Here is a 12,801-nt window from a genome sequence, read left to right on the forward strand (position 1 = left end):
AAATAGAACTACCATATGACCCAGCAATCCCACTACTGGGTATATACCCTGAAAAAACCGTAATTCAAAAAGAGTCATGTACCAAAATGTTCGTTGCAGCTCTATTTACAATAGCCCGGAGATGGAAACAACCTAAGTGTCCATCATCATATGAATGGATAAAGAAGATGTGGCACACATATACAATGGAATATTACTCAGCCATAAAAAGAAACGAAATTGAGCTATTTGTAATGAGGTGGATAGACCGAGAGTCTGTCATACAGAGTGAAGTTAAGTCAGAAAGAGAAAGACAAATACCGTATGCTAACACATATATATGGAATTTTAGAAAAAAGTCATGCATGAAGAACCTAGGGGTAAGATAGGAATAAAGACACAGACCTACTAGAGAATGGACTTGAGGATATGGGGAGGGGGAAGGGTAAGCTGTGACAAAGCGAGAGAGAGAGAGAGGCATGGACATATATACACTACCAAACGTAAGGTAGATAAAGGTAGATAGTGGGAAGCAGCCGCATAGCACAGGGAGATCAGCTCAGTGCTTTGTGACCGCCTGGAGGGGTGGGAAAGGGAGGGTGGGAGGGAGATGCAAGAGGGAAGAAATATGGGGACATATGTATAAATGATTCACTTTGTTATAAAGCAGAAACTAACACACCATTGTAAAGCAATTATACTCCAATAAAGATGTATTAAAAAAAAACTAATGTTTTTTTTTAAAAAAGATCTAGCTGAACATATGCCTATTAACAAGGATTATCCTTCAGAAGAGTTTGCTCATATTGGCAGGGTTTTTACTCATTCTTAGTTTGGTTTACAAGCAGTTATTTAAGTATTTAATTCTAATTTTTGAAAATACACCAGCCTCAAGAAGATTCAGTTACATTTGTTTCTTCTATTTCCTAGTAATACTGGTATTTTCTGTGACTTGAAGTACAATCCAAATATGCAGTATTATACTTTTTAAAATAACACAGAAGGGACTTTTTATTGGAAAAAAATTTACAATTTATGTTCACTTTTAATAGAAAGCATTAGACAAAGGCACAGCAATGTAATCTGCAATAAGACACTAAGGAAAAGGCATTGTCTTACACTGGTTTAGAGGCAATCTTTGTTGCCCTGCTTCAGAAAAAAATAAAGCCTTCTAAAACAGGGAAAAGAAATAATTTTTCCCAGTGACCAAAATCTTAACACTGACTCAGTAAGTTGGTTAAAATGGAAGAAAGAGACTTACCTCTTCTAAGTGCAAATACTGTCTTTTGGGGAATAATCCTTACATTACCCAGATGCAATTTTGCTTAAATCAATTCAACATCCAAATGCCCACTTTCAATCAGCAGAGATAAGTTTAAAATGCAAATTCTTGAATTTGAGAAAATTAAGCACACTTGGAAGATACATAAGCCTACAAATCAAATAACTGACACTGCCATTTCTGGTCTTGAGGGAAATAATCATAAATAGCAAATTCTTAAGTATCCTCAATCCTTTAACCTTGCTTAAAAACAAAAATTCATTGTGAAGGTTTAAATATGAAATCTGTGTTCTAAATCACTGTTACAGGAGGAAACAATCAGTATATCATCCTGTTTCGTTATCACTATGAACGTTAACCATTTGCAAGCTTTTTAATATCTGAAATTACTATCAATCTTTTAAACGACTTCCAACTAATGACTACCATTGACTTTATACTGAAAACACTGTAAATGCAAAGTTCTTCACGATAGGGAGACAAAAAAAGGTTCATTTTTATTTTTCTAATCTTTCAAATTAAATTCAAGCATAGCACAAAAATTATATTCAATACTGATTAGGTTCTGTGCCACCTCCTCCCATGAAGTCTTAATTAAATTTGAAGTAGTAATGGTCAGACAGTTCTTACAGGTGAAAGAAATCAAAACATAAGAATAAATAAGTCCCACATGCCAAAAATGCTTGCATAAAATTGACAAGAGGAATTCTGGGAAGACGAAATACCACTACTTTTACCTTCACTAAATACCAATCCAGAGTATAAATTTGTAAAGGTATATACATGACAATGAAATGGTAATATACCATGAACAGAATGCTGTCATTTTTCTAATTAAGAGAAAATCCTTTAACATAATTTTTTTTACAAGTCACTATGTTGGAAATACAAAATGACAGTAACCTTATTACACTATGAAAACCCTCCAAGAGGTGGACTATTCCAATTGAACCAGAAGAAACAGATCTTCCCCTTAAAACTGAGTAAAATACAGGCAGAGTAATAATTATGATAAAAAATTTACACATATCATTTTCTATATCTTAGAGGACCCCCCCAAAAAAGCTGAACCAAATCACCACATGAAGAAAGGCAGTATGATGCATTTTACTGAGAGTAAAAAACAGAAATTTAAGCAAATTGTAAAACCATGTGAGTGCAAAATTTGACTATGTTGCTTATTTATTCAATAGGCAAAAACATCTACCCCATTTGTTGCAGAGGTACTTAAGTATTTGTACCAAGTATCAGCTACCCTTTGTCAAAGTGACTAAGCAGCCTTAAGCAGCCTAGCAATCTTGACCGTTCTTCCTGTCTCCTGAAAGCAGAACCCTAGCAATTAGAAAAAAAAAAAACTTTTGGCAAGAATTAAATCTTAATATACAGCAAGAAGAATTAAGAGGAAAAGGGTCAATATATTTTTTTACTTTAAAGCCCAGTAATCTCCCTTCAGAAAGCTTAATACAGCTAGCTTTGGGCTTTCAACCACAAAACTCCAATCAAATATTTTACCATAACATTAAATCAAAATGTAGGTACTGGATTAATAGGTACTCTGAACCCACCCACCAGGTTATACATACTCTCACTCAATCATGTAAAGGATTGAATTCTTTATTTGTGATATCCATAAACGTTGCTATTCTATATGTCTATCCAGGAAGGCAATTTTCTCTGGTATCACTGTTCTGTTTTGCTTTTTATAAACAACAACTTGAATTCTATTGCATGAAAGGGCTACAAATATACATTTGTTAACCAAGCAGAAAACACAGATATTTTGCTTTACAACTTGCACCTAAGATACCAGTACATGAAGCTGGTTCATTAGTCGCCATAGCAATATGGGGCCACTGCCCAAGCTATGCATAGCAGTTTACATTTTCAAATCTCATGTAGAAAGGGCAATTGTGATATTGACTGTTAACTACATTCCTGTAAATCCCATCTTAGTTACAAGTAAATGTATAACCAAAGTCTGCACAGATTTTTGATGGCAAAACTTCTAAATCTGACGCAACTGTCCTAACAAGTTTTTAAACGAATTGTTTTGCAGATATACTGCCATTCTGCCAGTAGATGGTGCCACAAAGGTTGGGGGAAGGATTTCCATAAGGACAACAGTTCAGCTAGAGGGGGAAAAGAAAAACGTCTAAACCTGCTCTGAAAATACAAAAACGCTTTTAGTTTGAGGATAAAATATAACCCTTATTTGTAACCATTCATTACAGACAAACCAGTAAGAGGGATGAAACTAGTCCATCTGAAATTTTTTTAAACAATTCATATGAATGAAAACACATGCTTAATACAAACTATTTTCTTTAGAACTACACGGTACATACTTTGAGGTAAATTCTCATAGAAAGAAGTGACCATGTCAAGATGATAAGCAAATTACTTCGTACAAGAGATGGATGCAAAGAAACTAAAGATTTTAAAAAGCCACATCCACCACTTCAAAAGTTTTACCTGTAAGGGATAAAATTCAACACATCACTACCAGGGCAACAGCCAAGAAGAAGAAAAAAAAAAAAACCCACAGGACCTTTTAAAAGTTTCTCGAAGTACACATCAAGAATTAACAAGAAAATTTTTCAACTAACATCCCTTAAAACGGTACGGAATGGATCCTAGAAAAAAATGTTAGACATGTACGGTCAAACACAATGATTTATTAAAAATAAAACGTAAAAATGATTTTTGTACATATGCTTCCAAATTTCGGGCATGGGATCCAAGGAGATTTCATAGAAAACGCTGTAGCCAGATATCAAGTCCTTACAACAAAGTAAACTAACCCGCCCAACCCCCGCCCAGGTTTTGCTACAGAATCAGCAAGTTCACTCCCTCCCCCCAAAAAAAACACAAATTAAAACAAGACATCTTGCTAGTATAAAAACGACCAAGGTCCAAGTAATAATAAAAAAATAGAGTCCATCAATGACTGTAACACAAAAATGTGTATGTGGGGCCAAGTCCATCTTCAGAGGGAGACAAGGGAGGTGGCAGGCAAACAGGGCAACACCCCCAAGGGTGAACAGCCTAAGAAGTGGCTTCCCCAAGGGCAAAACGGGGAAGGCGGTGGGAGGGGAAAGGACTTAGGAGTCGACCCTAGTTGGGTGGTTGAAAACAGCTACCCCTATAGCCACTCCCAGGCATTAAAAAAATTTTAGAAGGAGCTGCCTCCATACCCACCCCCACCGCCATAGCCACCTCTGTAAGGTCCACTGTTACTGCGACCTCCCCAGCTGCTGCCTCCTCCACCGCCGCCGCCACCGCTCTTCATGGGCCCATAGGACGACTGGTGCTGGCTGTAGCTACCGAAGCCGCCGAAGCCGTTACCGTAGTCGCTTCCACCGTAGGACGAACCGCCTCCGCCGCCTCCGTAGGCGTTGTAGCCACCGCCGCCGCCGTAACCACCGTAGCTGTTGTAGCCGCCGCCGCCCTTAGACAGGCCGTTCTGGTCACGACCACCGCCCCGACCCCGACCGCCCCGGCCGCCCCGGGAGGAGCGGGAGCCGCCTCCGCCCCCACCGGAGTGGATATCCTCCTTGGGGACAGCCTTCTTCACCTCCACGCGATGGCCCTGGATCGGATGGAACTTGACCACCGCGGCCTTGTCTGCCGCGTCGTGATTCTGAAAATACACGAAGCCGAAACCACGCTTCTTGCCAGACTGCTTGTCGGCAATAATCTCGGCCTTTTCCACGGTGCCAAACTGCGAGAAGTGCTCTATCAGGTCGCCCTCGGCCACGTCTCCCTTAAGGCCCCCGACAAAGAGCTTCTTCACCTTGGCGTGGGCACCGGGCCGCGCCGAATCCTCCCGGGACACCGCCCGCTTCAGCTCCACCGTGTTGCCGTCCACGGCATGGGGCGAGGCGGCCATGGCGGCATCGGCCTCCTCCACATTGGAGTAGGTCACGAAGCCGAAGCAACGGGAGCGCTTGGTCTGGGGGTTCACCACCACCACGCAGTCCGTCAGGGTCCCAAAGGCCTCAAAGTGGCCGCGCAGGCCCGACTCACTCGTCTGCACGTTGAGGCCGCCGATGAACAGCTTACACAGCTGGGAATTCTCCATCTCCACGGCCCGGGCCTTCCCCCCGCCCTGCGAACTCCGAGGTTTCGCCGTCGCCGTTATCGTTAGCTAAGGCTTCTTCACAGCTTGGGCCCAGCCGTCGCTGGAGCCGCCCCCGCCGGTCACCGACGGGGAAGGGAAGAAGGGAAGGGAAGGGAAAGAGGAAGAGAGGAAGGGGAAGGGAAGGGGAAAGGTGCCGGCTAGAGGGCGATCCGAGGAGAGTTGAAGGCAAGCGAGGACGCCGCTACCGCCACCTCCGCTCCCTTATCTGGGCACCACACAAAGAGGCCGCTGAACGCGCGCGCACCCTCGCCGAGGCGTGCGTCACCGCGGACGTACGACAGCCCAGGGCTGCCCGCCAATCCCCGCCTCGCTCTCATTAGTCCCGCCTACCGCGCTGCCGCGCCGCTCTAGGTCACGGACTCCCCGCCCTCCGCGGTCTATTCAAGCCCTCGGCCTGCGCTGCTCCCACCACCGCCTCTACCGCCCCGTTTTCAACCCCAGGACCCTCAGTTCACCCTGACTAGGGACTCTCCCTGCCCTTAGCGAACCTTTGCGATTCATTTGCCCCCAGCCCCGCGGCTGTTCCCGGTGATTTTCCCCCTCCCCTAGCCGTGTCCCCTCGCCAAACTCCGCAGTGGCGTTCGCGCCAGCCCCTTGAGAGACGTGTCAGCTCAGCCAATCACGGCGATCCGCTCGCACCCACTTCCGTTTGCGGCAGCTGCTGGACGGGCGCGCTCCCCGGTGCGCGCTGGCCCCGGCGCCCCTAGCGTGCAGAGCTCGCTTGCCACCCTCACGCCTCCTCCCGCCCTGGGCTGGCCGCGGGGTGGGAAATGGGGGAGGGGTCGAACAGGGGACGCGCTGGGGGACGTTCCCAACGGCTGCGGCCTGGGGCGCCACGCGCGGGCTTTTTGAAAACTTGACTGTTGGGGTTGGGGGTCCGGATTTATTTGCCGTGTTTCGGCCGGGCCGCTACACCTGGCGTCCTCGCCCCTCCCGTCCGCACAAAGATGGAGGGAAGAGGCCTAGTCGGGGAAGGCAGTTATTAACCGTTTATAGTGGGCCAGAGCGGCGATTAGACTAAAACGCGGGCACGTGGCCCTGCGCAAAAGAGAGCCCGAGGCCATGTGAAGGACAGCAGCGCGCCTCCACACTTTCCGACCAAGGCGTGGCGCGAAACCCCCGCCACCCCTAGGCCGTCCGTGAAGCCCTCCGGCGACACTCCTCTCAGCCTCCCTTCACGCATTCAGACAGAGGACATTTTCATATTACCCCAGTGTACACATATATTTTTCTTTTTTCTTTTTCGTTGTACGCAGGCCTCTCACTGTTGCGGCCCCTCCCGCTGCGGAGCACAGGCTCCGGACGCGCAGGCTCAGCGGCCATGGCTCACGGGCCCAGCCGCTCCGCGGCATGTGGGATCTTCCCGGACCGGGGCACGAACCCGTGTCCCCCGCATCGGCAGGCGGACTCTCAACCACTGCACCACCAAGGAAGCCCTGTACACATATTTTTATATGTTTACGTTATCTGTGCGAGCTTCCTTCCCAACTAAAACGTTAGGTTTTGGGTTTTTTTTTTTGCGGTACGCGGGTCTCTCACTGTTGTGGCCTCTCCCGTTGCGGAGCACAGGCTCCAGACGCGCAGGCTCAGCGGCCATGGCTCACGGGCCCAGCCGCTCCGCGGCATGTGGGATCTTCCCGGATCGGGGCAAGAACCCGTGTCCCCTGCATCGGCAGGCAGACTCTCAACCACTGCGCCACCAGGGAAGCCCAAACGTTAGGTTTTTAAAGGAGTTTACAATCGGACTGGGATCCGAGGGAGTTAAACACATGAACACTGTATGTTAAGTATTACGCACCCCTGAGAACTGCCTTACGGACCCAGATGGGAATGCAAGAAAGTTACAGTGGCTTCCATTTATTGAACCTTTTGTGTGCCAAGCAAGATACAAGGAGTGCGACACGGTGTAAGACATGTGACCAAAAGCCCAAAAACCGTGTGGTAAATTAGAAGAGGAATTCCTCACTGTATCCTGGAATGGAATGTATTCAGAAATGATTAAAGAGGTAGAAGTTGCACTGAATCGCAGAGTCAAAGGCTAGATAAGATTTCTATAGGGAGTTTATCTGAACAAAATCTGGAGGAAATTTATAAGCTCCCAGGGACAAAGAGTAGACCAGTTTGACTGGATCAGGAGGTTTTTGACATTAAAAAGTAAAATAAGGGTCTTGGTATTATGGAATGTTTTGAAATTTAGATTAAGGAGTATGAATATTATTTCAGAGGCATACAGATAGGCTTCAAAATTTGGGGACAATCTATAGTCTGGCTCTAACACCTACTAACCATGTGACCATCAAGTTGTGTGACTTCAGACAGGTCACCTAACCTTTTTAAAATTAAATTATAAGTTTTATTATCTGAAAATCAGAACATAAAACACCTACCCACTGTGGTAAAAATTAAATGAGATTCTGCATGTAAACGCAGAGCACAGTGCCTGGCACATAGTAAGTGCTCAATTTATCCAATAAATACTATACCGAATGCTGGGAACAGGGCAGTAAACAATAGACAAAAATCTCTGCCCTCATGGAACTTATATTCTTGTGGGGAGAAGCAGACAATAAATAAGAATGGTATACAGCATGTTTGATAGTGATAAGTGCCATTGAAAAAATTAAAAGAGAAGGACAATAGGAAACTACTACCTTGTCATTACAAAATACAATTCAGGTATGTCAGGATTTGCTAACCAACTGATAAAGAATGAGGACAATAAAAGCATTCCAGTGTTTGAAATCTGGAAGCCAAAAACTGCAGTGTAAGGCCAACTGGCCCGAGGCAGGGGAACACAATCAGATTCACAGGTTGCATCAGACCGAAACTCTCCGGACCACCCAGTTCCAGGAACTGACCTGGGGACTTTGCACCCGGCCCAGCCTTCCCGCCTTTCGAGGGGCGAGACTAACGGTCCCCCAGGATACCCGTAAAGACCACCAAATAAGGAATACCCTGCGCCCTCCCAGATTCATCACACCCCTTTCCCTTCTTCCCCTATAAAATCTTGCCCAACCCTCGCCCGGGAGCGCTCCCCAAAAAAGCTCACTTGAAGCTTTCCTCTGTTCCGCGGTGCCGTTTGTTAAGATCCGACCTTACAAATAGAACTAGAAAAATCTAACAAAAGAAACTATTTTGGAGGAAGTGGGGGAGATGATGAACATTGTTGTTAATGTTTAAGGTGATACTGGGATATTCATGGGGCACTGTTTTCTGGGATGCCCAAGACTATAGCTCAGATGAGAGATTAGACCTGAAGGAATTCAGAGTCATCCAAATAAATGTAAAATAGTAAAAGGTGAATTTCTGAAAGAGAATAAAACCATAACTTATTTTTCCATCTAAACTGTAAATTCTAAAGTAACAGTTTTTTCCTACATTGTTTTGAAATAATCCTCCATACCACCTTATTGAGGACCCATTGTTGGTTTAATTTCTATTGACTAGGAAAGCTTCAAAGAAATGTATGTCTAGTATAAGCCTTACCTATAGAAGGAGGGTAGGGATGGTGGGAGACAACACAAGCATGTTTGAGAGACATTTAGAAAACCAGGATAAATGCAAGGTAATTGGGATGTTAGATTATTTTCAGAGATTAGATTGGTAAAGGTAGGGACAGTGAATAAGCAGTGTTATATAAACACTTAAATGATGCTGTCGCTTTCCTACCCCTCAGATCATTCAGGAGAAAAACATTTTTTTTTCTACTTTACCTTTTAGATCATTTCCTGAGTATGGTTCTTGGCTTTACCTTGCTTACAGGTATGTCAGCCTTCCAAAACAAAAAAGTTTAAAAATATAACTGAAATTTAGACAACCTTTGTTTTCCATCCCTCCTACAAATATGATTACAAAAACCTAACTGAATATGGTGTTTAAACAACTCATAGAAATGCACAATAAAAAGGGCATATTTGGGCTTCCCTGGTGGCGCAGTGGTTGAGAGTCCGCCTGCCGATGCAGGGGACATGGGTTCGTGCCCTGGTCCGGGAAGATCCCACATGCCGCGGAGCGGCTGGGCCCCTGAGCCATGGCCGCTGAGCCTGCGCGTCCGGAGCCTGTTGCTCCGCAACGGGAGAAGCCACAACAGTGAGAGGCCCGCGTACCGCAAAAAAAAAAAAAAAAAAAAAAGGCATATTTTACTGTACCTAAATATACCCAGAAAAAGAACAAGAGAACTAGAGAAAAGGAAAAAGAATGAGCTGAAGAAGAGGGGGGAAACTATGGCCAGCTATATTTTCAGAAAGCAGCAACTCTGCTTTTTTTTTTTTAAGTCAACTTTTTATTATATCCAAGAGTTTCTTTTTGCAGTTAAAAGTTCTGTTGTGGCCTGAACTGTGTCCCCACCCTCCCCTCTATATTCATATTTTGAAGCCCTAGCCCCCAGTACTTCTGAGTGTAACTATAATTGAAGATAAGGTATTTAAAGAGGTGATTAATTTAAAATGAGGCTCTTAGGATGGAGCCCTAATCCATATGGTTAGTGTCCTTATAAGAAAAAGAAGAGACACCAGGGGCATATGTGCACAGAGCAATGACCATGTGAAGAGGCAGCGAGAGGGTGGTCATCTGCAAGCCAGGGAGAAAGATCTCAGAAGAACTCAACCCTGCTGGCACCTTGATCTTGGACCTCCAGCCTCCAAAAGTTGGAGAAAAAATTTCTGTTGTTTAAACCACATATTCTTTGGTATTTTGTTATGGCAGCCCTAGCAAACCAATACATGTTCCATTTTTATTTACTCAAGGTACTTTCCAAAAGGGCAGTCTGCCATTTGTGATGAGGTACAGTCTTTCTAATGGACTCTTTAGCAACTCACATCAACAGCCTTAAAATCTGACCCATTCTTCTGAACCAGTAATGATACTTCTGGAAATTTATCCTAAGGAAATAATTGAGGATCTGTGTAAGAGTTCAGCTACAACATCTCAATACTGTTTAAACTAGAAAAAAAAAAAAAGGAAACTATCTAAATGCCTCCAAATAGCTAACTAATTAAACAAATAAGGAAATAATTAAGTAAATAGTTCAGGTAAGAATATTATGAAGCAGTTAAATTGATACTATATAGGAAAAAAAATGACTGGTACTTGGGTATGAATCTTACACCATTATGATGATGTGTGAAAGGTCACATTACTTATTTTACCAAATCAAATTAAGTCTAACTTTAAACCACATACTTGACAGAATGGCAATAATGTCAACATGTCATTATTGGGGCTCCTCTCATCTTTTTCCACTCAAAGGCACTTGCCTCTCTCCCCGTCCCCTCTTGGGCAATCTAAGAGCAATACCCTTGATAAAATGCTTTTTGTTTAAAAAAAAGAAAGGTGTGGGGGACAATGAGGACTGAACTTGAAAGACTCTCCTAAGGCAAAAACATACACAGACATATTCAATCTGTGTATATATTAACTGTATCTTGTTCCAGTGCCTATGTATTTTCTTGCCTCAGGTGCAAAATCTAGGCTTTTAGAAGGAATTTGTATTTGTTTCCTCCACATGGGAGGGGATGTCAAAGGAGGAGGGCTTGGAAAAAGACAGTTTCCCAAGTCTAGGACAAATGACCACACAAAAGGTACAAACTTCCAATTATAAGTCCTGGGGATATCATGTACAGCACAGTGACTATAGTTAACAGTACTACATTGTATATTTGAAAGTTGCTAAGAGAGTAGATCTGAAAAGTTCTTATCTCAAGAAAAAAACTATATGAAGTGAAGGATGTTAACTACACTTATTGTGGTGATCATTTTTGCAGTATATACATATTGCAAATCATTAAGATGTACAGCTAAAACTAATACAATATTTTCTATCAATTATACCTCAGTTTTTAACATTAATTTTGAAACAAAAGACATGACCAGAAGCTTCTGGGTTTTTGTCCATGGGAGGAAACAGTGGCCCAGCCAGTGTACAGCCCATCATTCTACTTTACCCTCCCCTGCTACACACACACACACACACACACACACACACACACACACACACACACAGAGAGAGAGAGAGAGAGAGAGAGAGAGAGAGAGAGAGAGAGAGAGAGATAACAGTGCAGGCTGAACACTATCTTGAAAGCAAGGGATATCACCTTAGTCTTGGGACCAGATCCACATCTGTAGCCCCAAATCAACCTGGAATTCTTACATGTAAAACTCCAATAATAATGGATATTTAATTGCCAACCACTTGGGTGGGAGGTTGGGGAAGATTACCAGAATTAAAGGATGTTATGGACTGAGTGTGTCCCCCCCAAATTCATATGTTGAGGCCTAATCCCCAATGTGCTGGTATTTGGAGGTAGGGACTTTGGGAGGTAAGTCCTGAGAGTGGAGCCCTCATGAATGGGATTAGTGCCCTTATAAAGAGAACCAAAGAGCTTTCTAGCTCTCCTTCCATCATGTGAGGACACAGCAAGAAGACAGCCACTTATGAACTGGGAAGCAGGCCCTCACCAGATACTCAATCTGCCAGCACCTTGATCTTAGATTTCCCAGCCTCCAGAAATATGAGAAATAAATTTTGGTTGTTTATAAGTCACCAAGTCTATGGTATTTTTGTTATCTCAGCCCAAACAGACTAAAACAGAGGACTTAACAAATTGACATTTCTCAGGCTACCTCTTCCCTAAAAAACACACACCTAAGTACAAACATATCCACAGACTCACACACAGAATATGAGCCTTCTAAATTAAAAGTATTTAGAACATTCTATTTTCATTTATTCATCATTCCACTTCATTCATTCATAGGCTAAATGCTGTGAATAAAAGTCCCCTCCAGGAGCTCAACAGTCTTGGAAAAGAGGGAAAATCAACAACAGTAATACGTTGAGAAGACAGACAGATGTTGCAAATATAGTGTGTTGAGATAGAAATGGGCAGAAACCCAAAGTTCAGTAAATTCTTCTAATAGAAGGTAACTTCAGAAGTAGGTTTAAGAGTTAGTTAGGCCTACAAGAAGGTAATGGCGTTTCAAGTACAGGAAACAGTGTGTGTACATGCTGTGTTTGGAGTCACACAGTAGATGATCAAGGGTATGACGCTGTATGGTATATTGGCTTGTTGCTGCTGTAACAAATTACCACAAACTCAGTGCCTTAAAAAACACAAATTTATTATCCTGTAGTAAGGAAATCAAACAGACGTCTCACTAGGCTAAAATCAAGGTGCTGGCAGGGCTATGTTCCTTTCTGCAAGCTCTAGGAGTGAGAAAGCAGCAGTCTGCAAACCGGAATGAGAGGTTTCACAAGAAACCAATCCTGACGGCACCTTGATCTTGGACTTCTAGCCTCCAGAATTGTGAGAAAATAAAATTCTGTTGTTGAAGCCACCCAGTCTGTGGTACTCTGTGATGGCAGTCCTAGCAAACTACTACACCCACCTAGAAAAGAAGT

General features: G+C 43.5%; 1 protein-coding gene across 1 annotated transcript; it reads right to left on the reverse strand.

Moving 5' to 3' along the window:
• Positions 1–773: 773 nt before the first annotated feature.
• HNRNPA0 (heterogeneous nuclear ribonucleoprotein A0) lies at positions 774–5,723 on the reverse strand. The gene has a single exon (XM_079917535.1). The coding sequence runs from the start codon at positions 5,340–5,342 to the stop codon at positions 4,434–4,436; it is 909 nt and encodes a 302-aa protein (XP_079773661.1). The 5' UTR covers positions 5,343–5,723; the 3' UTR covers positions 774–4,433.
• Positions 5,724–12,801: the final 7,078 nt, after the last annotated feature.

This window comes from Stenella coeruleoalba, assembly GCF_951394435.1.
Source record: "Stenella coeruleoalba genome assembly, chromosome: 3".
Lineage (NCBI taxonomy): Eukaryota > Metazoa > Chordata > Mammalia > Artiodactyla > Delphinidae > Stenella > Stenella coeruleoalba.

What these genes read in the sequence shown, in the direction of transcription:
- HNRNPA0 (XM_079917535.1), bottom strand. Translation starts at nt 5,342, where the DNA reads ATGGAGAATTCCCAGCTGTGTAAGCTGTTCATCGGCGGCCTCAACGTG.